The 19512-nt window shown below is 33.3% G+C and overlaps 1 protein-coding gene across 2 annotated transcripts; it reads left to right on the top strand.

The window, feature by feature from the left end:
• The first annotated feature begins 833 nt into the window (after positions 1-833).
• On the top strand, positions 834-17026 carry LOC128191595 (glycine receptor subunit alpha-2-like). Of its 2 annotated transcripts, XM_052863738.1 has the most exons (9): positions 834-1621; positions 1718-1738; positions 1951-2015; positions 2098-2165; positions 8088-8311; positions 15197-15279; positions 15491-15622; positions 16086-16510; positions 16614-17026. In XM_052863738.1, the coding sequence occupies exons 1-9, from the start codon at positions 1536-1538 to the stop codon at positions 16788-16790; spliced, it is 1281 nt and encodes a 426-aa protein (XP_052719698.1). In that variant the 5' UTR covers positions 834-1535; the 3' UTR covers positions 16791-17026. The 2 variants fall into 2 exon arrangements, with proteins under 2 accessions (XP_052719698.1, XP_052719699.1); XM_052863739.1 differs by lacking the exon at positions 1718-1738.
• The last annotated feature ends 2486 nt before the right edge of the window (positions 17027-19512 follow it).

Here is a 19512-nt window from a genome sequence, read left to right as displayed (position 1 = left end):
TCAGAAAACAAGGTACAAAAGAAAAATAATAATGTATTTATCATTTACACTTTTCACCAGATTAAACACAAATTACATTTTACAGACTAATCAATCCTCTTCAGAAGTAAAGAACGATTTTAGGGGGAAGCAAATCTCTCAAAATATCATTAAGCTGACAATGATCATCGCAAGTAATGTGTAATTCTTGCTGCTCTAGCCACAACGGTAGCACCGTAAAACATGTTATTTAGACCGTAAAGCATACACTTATTGAGTCTGAATGGCATATTCGTTATTATTTTATAAAATTTATTGAGTATTCATTTGACGTATAAAATATAAATGTTACTGGATCTTGTACAATAGAATCGTTGCGAAATATATTGTTCAATGTACTAGATTTACAAAACAAAATCGACAATCCTTATAAAAATCAGGTCATATATTTATATTAGTTAGGTTACTACTACAATATGAGCAACACAAAAGGTATCGCTACCAACAGTGCAATATCTGATAGCCCGTAATTGATTGGGATTTTAGTAAACATCACAAAAATCAATTTATTTACCTTAAATGTCAGTTCATAATGAGTTATTGGTGAGGGGTGATCATTATACAAGATGAACTTACTGAGGACATAACTTGTTCATTAAAACTGAAAGACGCCTTTTTTAAACTAACAAGTAGGTTCAATGATTATCAAGTCCAATAGGTTTAATGTGTTCTGATTTTACTAAAAAAAAAAAAAAAAAGAGAGAGAAAATTGGTCATTTTTTTAAAAGTATATAATTGTATATATAAACTCTGCGTGTGTATCTATCTTTCAATCTAACTTAATCAAGAATAATTCAAAATATGAATATTTTGTCAAACACACTTGATTCCATCCTCACCATGTTATCGATGTTACTTGTCTCAGGTGCTTAGGTACTATTGCCAGGATGTGTTATTTTAATTTATTTGAAAATCTTTTGGTGCATTAGTGTCTGCAAATTTTTTGGGTGCATTAGTTTTGCCAATGCTTTAAATTTTTGTCCTCTGTTTTTAATAACAGGAAAGGGTTTTGCGAATAAAATGAAAGGGAACTATTAATAATTCATCATTACATTTACCTCTTATTACAGGAATTGATCAATTCTATCGCTTTTCAACCAACACAATTCTGCGTTGTTTGTTTTGTTTTATTTGAGCTAAAACGTTTGAGAGACACTCTTAACGCAATATTACTCGTAAAAAATTATCTCTCTGTGTGCTTCTTTTTATTGTGGGTGATTTTATATATCTTTTGTATCGGATTTGCAATGAACCAATCAAAGTTCTCGAGCGCTAAACAATGAAAATTTTCACCTGCAAAATCAATGGTGTCATTTGTTTAGCAGCGAACACTTCTATTTAATAAATTTGACTTATTTTCAATAAGTAAGCGATAATATAACACTCTTGACAATATTTCTTAATACTACACAAGGATCTTGATCTTATAGAAAGTAACAACAAGTGCCTTTATGTTACCCTTTATTATTCAAAGTTTAACAAACGAAACAAAGTAAATGGGGATAACAGTTGTATGTAGTATCTTCTTTTGGATGGTATGTTCTTGGACGCATATCGTGTCTTCTTCTGGAAATTCTAGCAGGTAAGAATCATCAGCTCTATGCTTTCTTTTCACTGAAAATGTCGATGATCTTTATCAAAATTTTATTTACATCCACTGTTTTAAAAATGTATTTAGTGCATCAAATGGGAGCAGAGGGTAAGAAGAACTTTATTTGAATTTTTTAAACCGTTTCAAAAACTGAAATGAAGATAATTTAAAAAAGTACTCATCCACATAACTATTCACAACTCAATGTACAATAACCTATAATCTATAATAATAAACTTAAAAACAATCACAAGACAGTGCATATCAATACCGGATATTTCAAACTTCACTACCGGATGCAAATTTATTTAAAATTTTAGACAAAAAATTGTTGACGATCTCCTGAGCAGCTATGATGGGCGGGTTTCTCCTACAGATGCTTTGGGTAAGGAATATTTCCGAAGTAATCTGGATGTTTATTTTATACTGTTAATTAAGACAATTGATGATTTTGTTTTCCCTTGTAGAAGACGGACCAGTAGAGGACACTGTGCAACTGTACATACTTAGTTTAGATTCATCGGACGATAGTACGGTAACGTCCCATATCACGGCAACATTGCCTCCAATTTGTGAATAAGAGTCTTTTTGAAATAATTGTTCTCAAAGCAAAAACAAATGCATGACCTTTTAAAAATTCGCATTCTTCTACGAGATAATATTTTCCAGACTCGTATGTTTTAGCATTAAGACTAAATGAAATACCGGTAAATTGGGATCAACGTTACTTTACCGCTCCTAAACACTATTATAATCAAAGTACCGAAGCACTGAAAGCCAGGCTCTTATGTTGTGTCATTATGCATATTTTGTAGTAAATCTCTCTCTCTCTCTCTCTCTCTCTCTCTCTCTTGCTTTTAATGCCGGAAATGTGCCAGAGAGCTACTGAATTGTTTTGTTAGCGGCTAATAAGAATTGAAGTACTGAGGGGAGTTGATTTTATGATTATCATTTATTTTAAAATCAACTAATCATGCATGGCAATTAGTTTGTAGTCTGTATTTGAATTACGCTCTTTTTTATGATATGAATTTTTAGACTTTTTCGACAAGAATTTCGAGAAACCCCATTTGAATCATGTTGTGTAATATTTAAAAAAGATTTCAAACTATGTATTAGTAATCGAAACAATTCTAAAAATCAAATGGATCCAAGCACTATTGATATCGAACTCTAGTCTCGTTCAACCAGACGCTCGGTTGTCTCCGTTAATCTCCGACAAGCAAGAAAGCCTCTCTGCTTGTCGGAAATTTACGGAGACAGCCGAGCGTCTGGTTGAACGAGACTTTATTACACTTTGGCGTAGGAACACATGAGACTTCAAAAATATCTACATTGTTCGTATTATATAAAATCTGACTATTTTCAAAGTGTTTATAGATAAGTTTCCTTGAAAAACAATGCTTCAGCATATGTTACATCGAATTTTTCTATTATTTTCAAGAACTAACTAAGTCTTGTCAGCGGCGATAATTTGTGCTTAGGTCCAAACACTGTTTCACTTTCGGTTTGCCAGAGTAACTGCATAGGAGAGTTGATTAAAATCAACTCCCAAAAATATGTCTGTCTAGTAGAAAAAAAATCAACATTAAGTTGAATTTTAAACAAAAGTTATAAGATCAACCCCTTCCCCTCATTACTTCTATGCGCAGCCAAATACCGATGCTTTGAAAAGTAGTTCATGGATATTCATGCGCATTGTATATATTTGCCCAAAACGCAGTCTTGTTTAAAAAAACACGTAATTTAAAAGAAAGGAAAACAATTCAACGAAAAAACGTGGCTCTCTGTGCAACTATTTGGTAGAGCGGAAGCCTTCCTTTGTTTACTTTTGAAGTTGTGCTATTTACAGTAACATTGGAGATTTGCCCGACTACAGACAGGACTCTGCTTTCAGCAAAGATAGGCTAAAAATGACATTTCGCCAACTTTGTCATCAATTCTGAAAAAAGACGTAAAAGTTGTTTTTCTCGTAATTTATATATAAGTTGTAGTTACTTGCAGTTCAGGAATTTATGTCGGAAATCAATGTTTCTATTGTGATATAAACACTGGATCTGAGCTAAGATTGGTTCGGATCTGAAAGCCGTCATAAGTAATTCATATTGACCCTGTTTGATACATTTTTAGTTGATAATGTAAGAAATGAAGCATCCTGTTATACTAGTACTAGTTAAACGAATCCAATGTTTAACATACACATTACATTACCTTTGATTCTAAAGATAAGATTAAAGTTACATAAGCGTACAGTTACGGACACTTCGGGCTTTCTAATAATTTTGTGTGTCTTCGAAAAAAAAATCCCAAAATTATTTCATTTTGTTTTTTGCATTGAAAAGTACAGTTGAAAACACGTTTTTAAGGTGGTTATTTAAATACTTTATAATGCCCTAATAAAGCTATCTGATTAAGCTACATTTTCCAAAATTGATACTCATTTAAAACCAGGCCATATTTATTTACTGGCTAATATCCGATAAAATTGATTACTCAGAAGTCTTTTGTTTCGTGTCTTGTCAAATAAGGAAAAAATCGATCTAACAATGTCGAAACATTTTCAACCAAATCAATTTTTCATAATATTTCAAGAATACCTTTTAAGTTCTATTTCAAAAGCACGATTTATCTGATTCACGAAAGACATTTCCATTTATATTCTTTGGCTCATTTGATGAGAAGAACAAGCGATGTACATTATTTGTATATAACGTTAATAATTCATTCAAACAGGTCTCTGATGCGGATCCAGAGAGCATTATAAGCATTTCAGTGATTGTATTGACTTATTCCTTAGTTCTTATTAGAGCGTGAATCCGGGCACTCATGACTTGTCCTTTCACTTACGTGTATAATAATTCAATAAACTCTGGAGTAGATTATATCGGAATACTTAAACACGTGACAGTATTATCAGTATTTAACAGTTTACCGTTTCGATTCTGAATGTGTACCCTACCCTACTGAATTGCTCTTTAATTAACATTTTGAATAAATACTGAAGCAGATGTGGTTGTTATTATGCTTTGTTTAATTAATTTAAAGTCTTAAATGTTCATTTGCATTATTTCGTTTCTATGATATACTGAAATTGGAAATTAAAAACTTAAGGACATATAGTTTGGGGTAATAATACATTTAAACGAACAAATAATTATAATCCCTTCGAATAAGACAAATTGCTGTTTAGTCGGTACATGTAAACAGCGTCCACCTAAAACAGAGTCAACAGCCTGACAGCATTTTGCAAAGTTTAACCAGTAGATGTACCTTAGTAACTGTTAATTGATTTTTTAGGTCGATACATTTATTATATTATTCATTGCGCAACCAATTAACTTGACTGTCGTGAATTTAATGTACAGGTTAGCCATGGCGAGCTGATGACCTATCCTCCATTTTCATGTCCTTTTGGGCTCACCAAATTAGTAGTGTTAAAAATCAAAAATTGCCTGATAAAAGAATTGAATATCATGTTGATCGTGAAATTTGAATGGTCCTTATCGATGTTTTATTTTACATTTTTGGGAGGGGGAGGTAGGTTTTGGATGTCAATAAAACAAAAAACAACTTACACCATTAAAAACATGTATATGTGAGCCAAGCGATTTTAATTGGATGAGAAGGATACGATAATGATTATGTTAAGGATTCATTGGACGTATATAAATGTGGTGTTTACAATGCTGGATATTTCAAATAAGCTTTGTCCGTTCGTTGGTACAGTCAACTAATGTACGATATTTTAAAGGGACTTAGACACGATTTGAGCTCAAAATATCAATCTTTACTTTTCTATTCATAATATTTAGGATGATCAATATGGGTATTTTTAATGCTTTGTCAAAATTTGAGAGTCAAATATTGAATTATAAGCAAGATAGAGAGTTTGAAATTCTTTGTTTTGTAAACCAAGCTCGAGCCTTGTTATTTTTTACAAATGAGTTTTATTGGTATAAATTCAATCAAATTTGGCTTTTTTCTGTTGATAATATTATCTATGGACACATTGAATTAGTTTATCTTGTTTGTCATGACTCATTTTGTCAATGAAATTGTAATTCCATTCTTTACATCATTTGTAAAAAAAAATATAAGACTCGAGCTTTGTTTACCTAACAATGAATTCTTACCTCTGTATCTCTCTTATAACTTTACATCTAATATTCAAATTTTGGTCAATCATTCAAAATGCGCAAGTAAACCATTTTATACATAAAACCTGAAAAATAAACTTTTGATCGTGTCTAAGTCCCTTTTAAACATGATTTGGTGAACCTCATTTAAAACAAGGTTTTAAAACTTATTAAACATACAATATTTGGATCTGTTCTCATTTACAAAAGATTACCATCTGCGAGCAACAACTTCTGAAAAAAAACAGCGTTTCGAAAATTTACGAAAAACGAAAAAAGTTTTTTTTAGAAAGCGGTGGATCGTTTCATGAATCTAACAAAGAAATATAACATGACCTATAAAGAGTTCTTGGAATGCTCTGCTGCTGCTGAAAGCTTGCATACAGACACATGTAGTTTGAAACTACTTTTTAATATGATTTTACGGTTATATGGCCTAGACGAATTTGTCTCCTGAAATAAGAAGTAATGCAACGCAAATACTTCCATATAACCGATAAAAATGAATTTTCCACAACTGAACTTGCTTAAAGGCTTCCCTTATGAGTAACTGATAAATCCTGAAAATTAAACCACTTAAAATAACTTGCTTAGATAAACGTAAATACCGTTATGGCCATTGTTAGCTGATTAAGAGGAAATTTTTGCTAACCAACAATGAAGTTAACCACAAGCTTGTTTCCTTTCACATACTCGTAATCATTTATTTTTATACCCCCGCTCCGAAGGATGGGGGTATACTGTTTAACCCTTGTGTGTCTGTCTGTCTGTCCTACTGTCTGTCCGTCCGTAACAAAAATTTCTGTCGCATTTATCTCAGCAACTATTCATCGCAGATGCTTGAAATTTTAACATAGTGTTTGTTAAGGCATGCCATATTGTGGGATATATTTTTGTACCAATCGGACGCCAACTTCCTGTTAAATGACGACTTTGCTTATTTTTTAAACCAAAATTTTCAAACAAATTTTCGTCAAAGAATTCTCAGCAACTGTTATCGCAGATGCTTGAAATTTTTACCCAGTATTTGTATAGGCATGCCATATCGTGGGATATACTTTTGTACCAATCAGACGTCAACTTCCTGTTAAATGACGACTTTGTTTATTTTTAGCAAACATATTCAAACAAATTTTGGTCAAAGAATTCTCAGCAACTGTTTATCGAAGATGCTTGAAATTTTTTAACAGTATTTGTATAGGCATGCTTTATAGTGGGATGTATTTTTGTACCAATCGGACGTCAACTTCCTGTTTAATGAGTACATTTTAGCCAAAATTTTCAAACAAATTTCCTTCAAAGATTTCTCAGCAACTATTTATCGCAGATGCTTGAAATTTTTACACAGTGTTTTTTAAGGCATGCCATATTGTGGGATATATTTTTGTATGAATTGGACGTCAACTTCCTGTTAAATGACGACTTTGCTTATTTTTTAACCAAAATTTTCAAACAAATTTTCGTCAAAGATTTCTCAGCAAATATTTATTGCAGATGCTTGAAATTTTTACACAATATTTGTATAGGCATGCCATATCGTGGGATATATTTTTGTACCAATCGGACGTCAACTTCCTGTTAAATGACGACTTTGTTTATTTTTAGCAAAAATTTTCAAACAAATTTCGTCAAAGATTTCTCAGCAACTATTTATCGCAGATGCTTGAAATTTTAACACACTATTTGTATAGGCATGTCATATTGTGGGATATATTTTTGTATCAATCGGACGTCAACTTCCTGTGAAATAATGACTTTGTTTATTTTTAGCACAAATTTTCGTCAAAGATTTCTTAGCAGCTATTTATCGCAGATGCTTGAAATTTTTACACAGTGTTTTTTAAGGCATGCCATATTGTGGGATATATTTTTGTACCAATCGGATGTCAACTTCCTGTTAAATGAGTACTTTGTTTATTTTAGCCAAAATTTTCAAACAAATTTCCTTCAAAGATTTCTCAGCAACTGTTTATCGCAGATGCTTGAAATTTTAACACACTATTTGTATAGGCATGCCATATTGTGGGATATATTTCTGTACCAATCGGATGCCAGCTTTCTGTTAAATGTCGAATTTGCTTATTTTGCATATTCACATCAGTGCGGGGGTATCACTAGTGAGCATTGGCTCACAGATATCTTGTTTCACTTTCATTTACTTTAAGTATATTTGACTTTCAATTTTCAAGATATTTCCGTATGCTTGTGAAGAACATCTATTCATGTTAATATTCTTTGCCAGTTTCATAAATTGATTGCCATATACATGTCAATTTACTAATATTTAAAATGCCTGATAAATTACGTCGTTTACATTTCAGGACTTTACGATGAACTTTTTTCTGCGTCAGAGATGGAGAGATGCCCGCCTTGCTCACAACTCTAGTGGAGTCCCCGTACTTGAACTTCACCGGAAAGCCCTTGAGGAAGTCTGGGTACCTGATATTTACTTCGTCAATGAGAAGAATGCTCATTTCCACTATGTTTCTGTTCCAAACAAAATGTTCAACGTTTTCCCAGATGGAAAAGTTTCCTACAGCATAAGGTAATTCAAACTGAACCATCTGTGTGTTTTTAGAACTTAATGTTAAGATGTTTAAAAAGAGAATACAATTACTGAGTATCCATTTCTGTTCTATCGAGTTTATTTTATGATTTCCTGTATTAAACTCCGAACTGTTATCCGAGGCTTTAGTCACGTGACAGAAAGGTATATAAAGCGAAGACAGAACTCTGAGCGGCAGTCTGGCGTTGAAACCGTGGGTATTTTCATAAAGTTATGTCTCAAGTGCCCAAATAAGGCTTTCGAGACCTGTTAAGCATGATACCGTGTGATTGAAGATATTTTACCTTAATCAGGGTTGCGCTTCTACAGTGCGGGTTGACTTAAGGGCGCAGTAGAAAGTCGCGCTGAATAGTCACAATTAAGTATAGTCATTACTTTAATTTGTGAATGCGAAAATGGTTAATGTTACATAGCTCAGGAAGATCATCCGAATAAGAACTCAAATAAGTTACATAACCTTGGTGGCAGCCTGGAGCATATCATCTCTCCCCTTGACTCAATCCTGTTCATTCTTCGCCCCCAAAGTGTTTTTGGATAAAGGGTGTGCAGTGTCCTTGAACCTTGTGTCTAGGTCTAAGGTTTAGGTAAAAACACAGAATTATATACTAGACACGATCTCGTTGCGAGCAACGACGAGGTCTTCGGTCCAATTTTTAGAAGGTGAAATGACCTTGCTTTTCATCTTCGTGTACGAAATATATCTGGAAAATTGGGGCGAGATCTAAAAGAGCTATGGATGAATGACACTAGACCTCTCTTGATCCCAAATATAAAGAATCACGCAACGTATCACATAATATTTCACAGCTAAAAATTATTACTAAAAGACTTTGGAGCCCCCTCAGCCCCTAATGTGAAGGACCAGTCCTGTTTTCTTGGTGTTTAATAAAAGCTTTTGTCTTTTTAAACTTATTTACTTCAATAAGTGTTTACAAATTATGTACTCTTCTCGAGATATCTGGAAAAGATATCTCTTTAGGGGCCAACCCTATGACTTTAGAGCCCTTTCAGCCCCTAATTTGAAGGGCCAGCCCCGTATTCTGGATTTTAAATGAAAGCTGTTGTCATTTCAAACACATTTGGTTCTATAAGTGTTCACAATGTTTTTGTTCTACATGTTTCAACCAAATGCTTTCGAGAAAAGAGATATTCAAGAAAACCAAGAAAAATCACGATGCCTTTTTAATCTTAATTTTCAAGCTCGGGCGAGATTACGCGCTTTTTTGACATAAAGATGATTAAAAACCACTAGACACTATTTCAGTCTTTCGTTTATCAGCCCTGCAAAGTTCAACATCATGTCCTAAATGGTAAAAAAAGGAGTTCTCCAGACAAAATACCCCTATAAAAACCGATAAATCTACGATATCCCAAGACAGGAGGTGACGTCATCAACAAAAAATTTCCAACAAGGTTCAGATCAATACCTGTCAGATCTGAAAATATGACGTAAATCGGTTGAGCCGTTTCTGAGAAAAAGCGTGCTCAAAATCGGTAAGAAAAAAAATAACAATAGGGAAAAAGAAACCTACGAAACGGAAGACCTTAATTAAATCCACGTCTAGAGCATATCTTCTTTTCCCTTGGTCCAGTCTGGCCCATACTTCTCTCACATAGTGTCTATGGTCAAAAGATGTGTAGAAACCTTAAATGAAAATTGTTAGTCATTCATGTTGGACCACGCAAATTTCCTTTTTTCAGAGTATACATATTTTCCACTTAGCCTTATTTGGTCCACACTTCACATAAACAGAGCTTTTAAGTAAAGAGTGTGTTGTGACCTTACACTGATTTTCAAGGTCAAACGTGAAGGTTATAGCAGACATATGAAAAATACTGGTCCAGAATATAGCTTCTAACCCTTTGCTCAAATCTGGCTCATACTTCACCCATATGGTGCCTTTGATCAAAGGGTATAAAGTGACGTTATATAATGCGTGTGGGTCAAGTGTCAAAGACATATCAGATCACACTAAAATTCTTTTTAAGATCATATACTCTCCACTTGGCCATATTTGGCTAATACTAAATAAACAGGGTTTTTGGTCAATGATGTGCAGTGGCCTTGAACCAAGTCAGTGAATAGGTCATAGTGGATCTCTTTATAATCAGTTTTAGAGCGTAGATTATTTCTTATTTGCTTTAACATGCTCAGGACCTCGGCCGATTGTAACATCTTGATAGGAGACATTCCGGACTAGGTTTTAAATAAATTTTGATGCGTGCGCGGTTCAAAATAACTGAAATTATAATTTTAAAAGTTTAAACGTAGCTGTTTCGTTAAGAGTAGCGGCGCAAGGGGGATCAGGAAACGTACTAGCAGAAATAGGACAGCAGTTCGATATGCTAGTTAAAGCGCTTGGGGAGAAATTTGCGCCACTTAATCAGCACGAGGTATACAGTGCGCACATCCATATACTCGTATTCTGGCTTCCTCTGAACCCTTATATTCAAAGTTCCATTTAATTGTTGATACCAGCTATAAATGAAGTGGAAAAAATCTTTAAAATCTAAATCAAAGTATCCGAAACCATTAAGTTCAGAACGAAATATTTTCTGGTATTAGAACAATATGTTTAAAATACCTGTATCATGTGTATGCATAAGTTAAATGGTACGACATATCCATTTTGCCATAAAAATGTTAGCATTGAACCTTTGTACTCCCAAAATACATCCATAAGTTCCTTATAATTAATCTCTTACAACAAAAAACAGATTAATGGTTACTCCATCTTGTGAAAGTGTTAATTCTAAATTGTTAACATTATTTCTTAACTTTGTGGTTTAGGCCTTGTAGTGTTCGAGTTCGCTGAGGAATGTTCTACTTCTTCAGCCTATGAAAGTTTTAAGATCGGAATAGAAATGTGTGTGAGGATAATAATGGTGACCTTGACCTTTGACAGTTTCTTGCGTAGTGACCGATCCTCACGCATTTATAATTCTCACTTTAGCTTTCTACTCTTGATGGTGATGGAGATTTATATTGTACTGCTGAGATATATACTGCTTCCTTTTAATATCAGGAGACTTATTTTTTGTTGCTGTTCTTTTTCAGGTAATCTTTTAACGTAGCTCGCGGGTTTGCTGACGTCACAAAAGGAATCGACGTAAAGAGTTGACCGTCATAGTAAACTCATAATTTTATTTTAAAATGACAAATGAGATATTTAGAAGTATAAAAGAAAATATTTTAAAAAGCTTGTATGCGGTTTATGACTGTTTATACAAAGATTTATAATATCAAGTGCTAAAAATTTAAAGATGTCACATACATTGTCACATTTTGTTCTACAAAGATCAAGAATGAGTGTGCGTTAGAACTCTTCCATTTAAAGTCATGTTTTAAAATAGAATATATGCATTAAATTTGCTTTTTTTTTTTTTTACAATTATAACTTCCGTAATATGTACTACCGTTTAAATTCTTAAATTTCTTTTGGCTTGAGATAACTGTTTTATTCGATTACATACTTATAATGTCAGTAGTTGCCTGGCATTTTATTTTCGCATTGATTGACTCTGAGTTTCATAAAAACAAAAATAGCAATTTTTTGTATCTTTACAGCCTTACATTAATTGCATTTGATAACATTCACGATGATGTCTAATAAGCATTTATATGTTCTAAAATGTGTTAAACAGCTAGTCTTGTCAATAAATGCATTTCAATTTTGGTGTTCTAAGAAGTAAGGAAAAGGTGACGTCAGGCTAACGTCGTAATGAAAATATAAGGTCTTGAGAAATCTTTTAAATCTTTAAAGTTTTCTTGCCAAAAATTGGCCGAGAACACATACTGATATTTTTTTATGAATTGATTCATATTTATCTCCTCTGTTTTTGTGTTGAGTATGAATAATTTCGTCTGAATCGTTAAAAAGTTTGGAGCATAGTTTTGTAATGCGTTTCTCGGTTAAAATGTGCATTTTACTATATATTTCATTGAAATGGCGTTGCTTGATTTTATTAATGACACTGTATTTGAAACACGATAACATTATTACCGCGCAGACGAATCTTAAATAAAATTTAGAAATAAAACTATAAAACTTATGGATCACGTGGACAAATTTTCAAGGTAGGTTTTCTCACAAGCAGGTAAACCCGCGAGCTACCTTAATTGTCTTATTTGAAAATCTGGTGTGTTCTTTTTGCTGCTCTTATAAAGTTGAAATTCTTGTTTCGATACCATTTGTTGGTCTTGATGTTGTCATAGCCACACGGACAGATCGTTCTTCGGGTGAGGACTCATCAATTGTCACCATCTTTATCTCTCTTTTATCCCAAATTATAAGTTTTTGATTGGTGGTGGCACTTTTCACGTGCCCTACAGCCTCGTCAAGTTTCTGTAGGTCTTTGTATAATATCACTAGTCCTGTAGCTCTTTTCTCACTGCAACCTCGAGCTCGCGGGAAGGCATCGATTGTGACAGTATTTTTGAAATACTCTGGAATCCCAATGTAACCCTCTGCAGCTTAATCTTCAATTCTCTCGGCAAACTCATCGTCTTATCTAAATCTTGTTTGATTTCTTGTAACTACCGGCGAATTATATGAGGCTTATCCTTTTTTGTCAAATCTTTCTTTTAACGTTTTGGTACAATAAAATGTAATAGTTTTAAACAGCTTCTAACTAAAGAAGTTTAAGGCTCTATCTCGCTGAAATTCAATCAGTTTGTCCAGCTTTTCTGCATCTGACCAGTTGTATTTTTTGGCGATGTGATCAAACTGTATCAAACATGGTCTCCTTTCTGTTGTGCCATCATATGTTGATAATTTGGGAGGGGCAGGATTGTGTGTTTGTGTCTTGTCAGATTGACCCTTGTTGCTTGTGTAGATGTTATGTGGAGCAAGTTTGTCAATTTTTGAAGCAGGATGTTTATGTTCGATTTCTCTTTGTTTTAAACAATTCTCTCTCTTTTTTCCAATTCTTTTTTTCTTTTGACTTCCATTTCTTTTTACCGTTATCTAATTTTCTTTTCATGTTCACATCTTTCTTTCTTATCTGACAATCTGATTTTCTTTTTCTCGTTAATTTTTATCCTTTTATCAATTCACTTTCTTTTATTTTAATCTTTAAATCCATATCCTCTCTTGTTCTAGTCGAACTCTGTGTGTTTTTTGTCTCAACTTTTTTAAAGCTCTGTACATTCTCTCTCCATCTCTTCTATTTTCACATTTTTCTCTTGGATTACTCTCTCCACTTTTTTCTTCGTCTCATCTCTCTTTGATATCTCTCCACTCAGTTCTTTCAACATTCTTTCTCTCTTAATTGACTGTAAAGTTACCAATTGTTGTTGTTCTGGTGTGTGTATGAGTTCTTTAGTTGTTTGTTCTTCAGGTTGTTTGAACTCTTTTTTAAATTACACTTGTTTAACCAGGCATTGTTTTTTTAATCTTCCAGAATTAATACTCTTTTAATTTACATAGGACAATAATTGATTTTACTCTCTTTTCTCCAATATTATCTAATGGCATAGGGTCATCTAAATTTGCTTTATTTATGTCTATGACTGAACAAGTAGGGGTACACATGATTGTGATCTTTAGATATTCCTCAAATCTTGCATTCACATTTAAGTATTCAGGATAGTCCTGATCTAGGTCTAATACCCTAAGTCTGCCTAGAATAGAAGACTCTTCCTAACAAAAATGTGTATCAATTATGTCATCAGACAACCCGACGACAAAATCAAATGTGTGCTTGTTTTTGCTAGAAAATATGACACAAAAAAAAGAGAGCAAAATAAAAAAAAAATACCACCAATACTTTATTATATTGTAACATTATCTAAACGTAACCAACTTGAAACAGAGAATATCGTATTTGGCGCCAAACTCTAGATCTTACAGGTCGTAGAAAACGATTACTTCTGACACCAATAATGTAAAAGGTGAAATTTTATAGCATGCAAAGTGGCCAGTAAGTGAATTAATATCACTCACTATGGTCAATTGCATCAATATCACAGGATCGGCTAGAACAGCCGTCTTTAATCTGGGTAACAATTCAAATGCCCGATTTTCGCTCACCTGATCAGCTGACTTTTATCAAACCCCGAACCAGATGTGAATAATATGTCTTTCAATTATCACTACTATAATAGGTCATATAATGAGTGAATTAAAGCTATTGTGCTGAATGGGAACTGAGAAAATTCTAGTCACAGTGTTCCGAAGACATACATCTCCTGGCGAAAGTGAAATGAATAAAAACCTGTCACGTGTCACCAAAGGTCTGGGTTAAGTCAAGCGGTGCGAAGATCAACTTTTTTGGCGTATGATATAAGAAAACAGAGTACACCGCAGAATCTGAATGAACCTATACGATTGACAGTATGGCTTGATGCCTACTAAAAGACAAAGAAAAGAAGCTACGTGCGTGTATTCGACTAAAGAAGGAGCGCATTTGAAAATAGGAAATGCCGCAGAAAATGCAATAGTAGCAAAATAGAATCTTGAAAACAGGTTTAGATAAGTACACAGTTAAATAGGAAACCATCAAAGATAAGGAAACAGAAAAGAGGGACAATGCAATAAAAATTGTGCTTTACTTATGACGAATTCGTGTTGTTTTCATTATAATTCTCAAAAAAGGAAACGTAGAGGCTGCTTGAGATATTCAAAAAGTTTTACCTTGTGCTCTTTACAAATCATAAAATAGGTCATTATTTGACAACTTGTTTCGATGAGCGAACTAGATAGTTAGATTCCAACAAAAATCCATGTTCTTGTTAAAATGTCTCTATCACTAAGCCAGAATTCAGAAATGAGACCTTACATTTAACTGTATATATTCAAATTTTTTAACATTTATTAAAGCTCTATCGTTCAATTCATCAAGTTCAATTTTTCTTTTCTACAGAGTCACCGGTACATACACCTGTGAAATGGACTTAAGGAAGTATCCGCTGGACAAACAAACATGCCACATCAAAATAGAGAGTTGTACGTAATTTTTTGCACCCATGAATTAACTCTGCGTCTGGCTATGTTAATGAAATTGAAATTAAGAATAACGAAATTTGAAAAAGAAAAATTTTCAAAAACTAATTTGAAAAAATCTACGAAGTTCGGACTCCCCCGGGAATTGAAGCAATAATAACATCGATCAAAGCTTGAATTTCGTATTAGACTCAGAAAATGTGTTTTTTAATAGATGGACACAGCACGAACTCCTTAAAGATTCGCTGGAATTCTCCACCTGTGTTACTGAGCAAAAACATCAAAATGACCCAGTACAGTGTAGAGAAAACAGTACCATTTATATGTGATCAGCAGTATATGGAATGTAAGTTTATGTTAATGTAAGTTTATGTTGACTGGAACTTAACTAATTCAATAAACAGTCATACATGCCCTGTGAAAATGTTAATAAAAATGAGGGACATTGTGGCAATTTTATACAAAAGGTCAATATTTTGAAAGGGCAGGACCTATCGGGTCCAAACATCGTGACTGCGTACGCTGAAAAAGTTACAGTTATATGTATTAGTAGACCCTGTTTCCAGGGATAAAGCTACAACATTTTCTTGAAGTATCAAATAAATAATAACACTGAATTTAAACAAAGCATGGTCAATGAATTGTGCAGAGTAGCAGTAACTTGTCTTATTGTATACTTGGTTAGGAGAAATAACAACGGTGCGGCAAATCAATTTCCAATTAACTAATGTGAACTTGTGAGTCAACCATCTTAAATTTCATGATTTGATTAATCGTTTCAAGATTTACTTACAAAATTGATTTTACAGATAATTACTCCTGCATTGGAGTAAATTTCCACCTGAACCGGATGAACGGCTTCTACTTTATCCACATGTATGTGCCGTCCATCCTCATAGTCATGCTGTCCTGGATTTCATTCTGGCTTGACATCGAGGCTACTGCTGCCAGAATATCCCTAGGGATTCTCACTGTGTTAGCAATGACAACCCAGAATAAGTTCACAGGAGTTCAACACGTTTCTTATGTCACAGCTATGAACGTCTGGACCGCTGCAAGCTTGGCTTTTGTGTTTCTCGGCGTCATTGAATATGCATATATAAATGTCAAAACGAGAAAACACGTTAGAAGGTCTCTAAACAGAGCGACCAGCAACCTTTCCATGAATGGCAACAACCCAATTCTGAATGGCAGTATCTATTCTATTTCAAAAAAAGATACTAATTTTTCACAGGTAGCACACATACACATACATGTACATAATTAAATTGTACGTCGTTCGTCCTAATTTGTAATTATCGTTATTCCGTCTGGCTATTATTTCTTTCTTTTTTCAGGGATCACAGAAGAAAAATACACCCAATGTAATCGATTTGGATAACAAGAATGGTAGAAAAGTGGATCGACTTGCCCGAATAGTATTTCCCATGTCCTATGTTTTATTCAACATAGTCTATTGGTCATTTTATGGCATTTGGGAACCAGTCCAAGACGACCCGAAACTGGTGCATTGATGTGTCGCAGACATAACAGAATACGTTATATACCCAAGCAGTACGTTCTTTAAGCACGAATTGCCTCCATGGAACTGTTGTAACAAAGTTAAAGGCATATTTTTTTTCGGTGGAAACATTTTTTTTCTCTCTTAACTTCATCCTCTAGGTGCTGGGTCTAATGTCCTTTGGTTGAGAAATTTAACTGAAGATGTTTATGCATATGTATTTAGTTTCAATTAAAGTTTAAAACATCATTATCACCTTACCCTTTGTTCTTTTGATACCTTCCATTATTTGAAATAACAAATACAATGTAATAAGTTACCTGTAGCTGTCCAATAAGTTATAAAAACTGTCCACTGTTAAATATAGTAGACTTTTTAACAACGTACTGGACACAGTGATCTTCCCTTTTTTTGACCAATGGCGCTTCTTATCAAATGATAAGGAGAAGTCCTGAATAAAGATGAAAAATGAAGATTAATAAGGTTTTACGTCCGTGCGGTTTTATTCAATATGGAAAAGTGTATTATGAAACATACAATAAAATGAAACTAGATGTGGCTCAAGATCCTCACAAACAATGTCCCTAACAGTAATTTATACAATGTGAAAAATTCATAAATTCAAATAAGCTTCAATTTAATATTCAATACCAAACCAAAAATTAAAAGAAATAGCTTGAATTTAGGTTTATGCTTTCAATTATTTAATTTAATTCAAAATTATAAAAGAGACATTGAAAATATAAAAAGAAACACAAACATCGAATATTAACCTAACGCAAACACCTAATTTAGGTCGGGCGTGATCTACTCACAGAATCGTAACTTGGCGCACATGAGTTATCACACAAATCGCACACGATCGACAATTTCTAAATATACTTTAACATTTCCGATTAACAAAAACGATCAATCAATAGCTTACTTGCGTTTCAGACAATGTTAACATCACGTATGTAAGTCAATTGACAATAACAGTAGGTAGAGTGACAGTCGTTGTAAACAAGGAAAATATATTTTAAAAATGTCGAGCCCGATTCTAATTACTACTAAAAAATCTATGTACAACAAATTTTGCCTGCGTAACCTCTACGCTACATCATTTGAGCAATTTTAAAAAATTAAATCATAAGACCTAAATAACATATGTACATAATTAAAACAATAAAAGTGCATATCATGATCAATCTAATGTTATATTAGGCACTTACAAAGAATATTTAAAAGCAATATACAACTCAAAATAATTAAGACTTACATTCTTTATGCATAGGAAAATTATTATAAAATTTATATACCAATGTATAAAGCTATCTATTCACCATGATAAAAACATGTGTAGTATAATATACCAATAATAATTCCAATATAAAATAAAGTAAATAGTCATATTTGCCTGAATAAAGATGAAAAATGAAGATTAATAAGGTTTTACGTCCGTGCGGTTTTATTCAATATGGAAAAGTGACCGACACGGGGACGCGTACCCAGTTTGCCGAAAATGTGATTTTGTGAAAAAATTGACCAATGAAATTCTTTCTTTAAATTATTCTTTTCTTTAGGGGTGTAAAAGTCACCAGCGCACATGTGTTCATACGAAGCGCGCATGGTGATGGCTAATTGATTACAGAACAATTTGACAACACATTAGTGGTGATAGAAACTCGGACTATACTTAATCCGAACACAGAGGCTAGCTAGCTTTGAACAGTCTAATGAGATTTTTGTTCATTAACGTTTTCACCTACACAATTTACCTAACAGATCAATTCCTTACAAGAGTAATAGATGACAAAACATAAAAAACATAGATTTTAGCAACCCTGTGGAAGGTAAATAATATAATTATGTAATGTTACATAACACTTACTCCGAAAAGTAAATTGAGACATGCCATCGGATTAAAAGAAGAATTTGATAGCTTTACTTACATGTTATTAAATCAATATATTCAAAAATATATACTGGTGTCTCATAATATCGCGGTACTTATTTCTTTTCCATAAAATAAGATATTCCAATCTGTCATTTTAACATGTTATCAAGTGCTTTTAAAAAAGCTTATATTACACTAACTTTTCAGTGGTACATCATTTTCTAATCTTTCTTCGTTTAATTGTGTGCTATTTTTAAAACCAGAAGTCTTATTTACCTTCAAAAGTAGAGAGTTCCATTGTATCGCGGTATTGAGAGTATGGAAGCCTGGTATAGTTATAAGAAAAGTTTTATTTTCTAAATTCAAATATGATACTACTTGAAAACCAAAATAAAAATCAAACAGGTAATATGATATGAATTGTGCATTTTATTATTCTTTTTATGAAGTTTATTTCTTTAGATACAGTGTGGACACTTAAACTCACTTCCTCTCCGAAGAACTTTCACCTGTGAACAAAATTTTAGGTGTGTCCAATGTCCACAAATGTCACATTGACCCCAATTTACAAAGCTGATTCCTGCCATATGGGAAAGTTCTTCTGGTTGCCATTTGTTGCAAATGCAACACACCTCCTCATCATCAGTAAAATTGTCATCTGAACTGCAAGTATCGACGGGTATAGGGCCAGATGTTTTTGATTGTGCACCAGATGTTCCTGGTTTCGGACTTGCACAGACTGTTGCGGTCGATTTTCCTTTTGATTTACTCGGTGTTTTGCCTCTACCTTTTGTGTTTTTTTTCACATTTTGTTTCCTTTTCTAACTTTTGCTTCTTAATCTCATAGGGTTCTAAAATT

This window comes from Crassostrea angulata, chromosome 7, assembly GCF_025612915.1.
Source record: "Crassostrea angulata isolate pt1a10 chromosome 7, ASM2561291v2, whole genome shotgun sequence".
Taxonomy (NCBI): Eukaryota; Metazoa; Mollusca; class Bivalvia; order Ostreida; family Ostreidae; genus Magallana; species Magallana angulata.
This window is presented reverse-complemented; position numbering and strand designations above follow the sequence as displayed.

Bases quoted from the DNA above. Each gene is read 5' to 3' on its own strand.
- LOC128191595 (XM_052863738.1), top strand. From the start codon at position 1,536: ATGGGGATAACAGTTGTATGTAGTATCTTCTTTTGGATGGTATGTTCT. The intron at 2,166-8,087 runs GTAACGTCCCAT...TTTACATTTCAG, and splicing joins ATTCATCGGACGATAGTACG to GACTTTACGATGAACTTTTT. The intron at 16,511-16,613 runs GTAGCACACATA...TTCTTTTTTCAG, and splicing joins AAGATACTAATTTTTCACAG to GGATCACAGAAGAAAAATAC.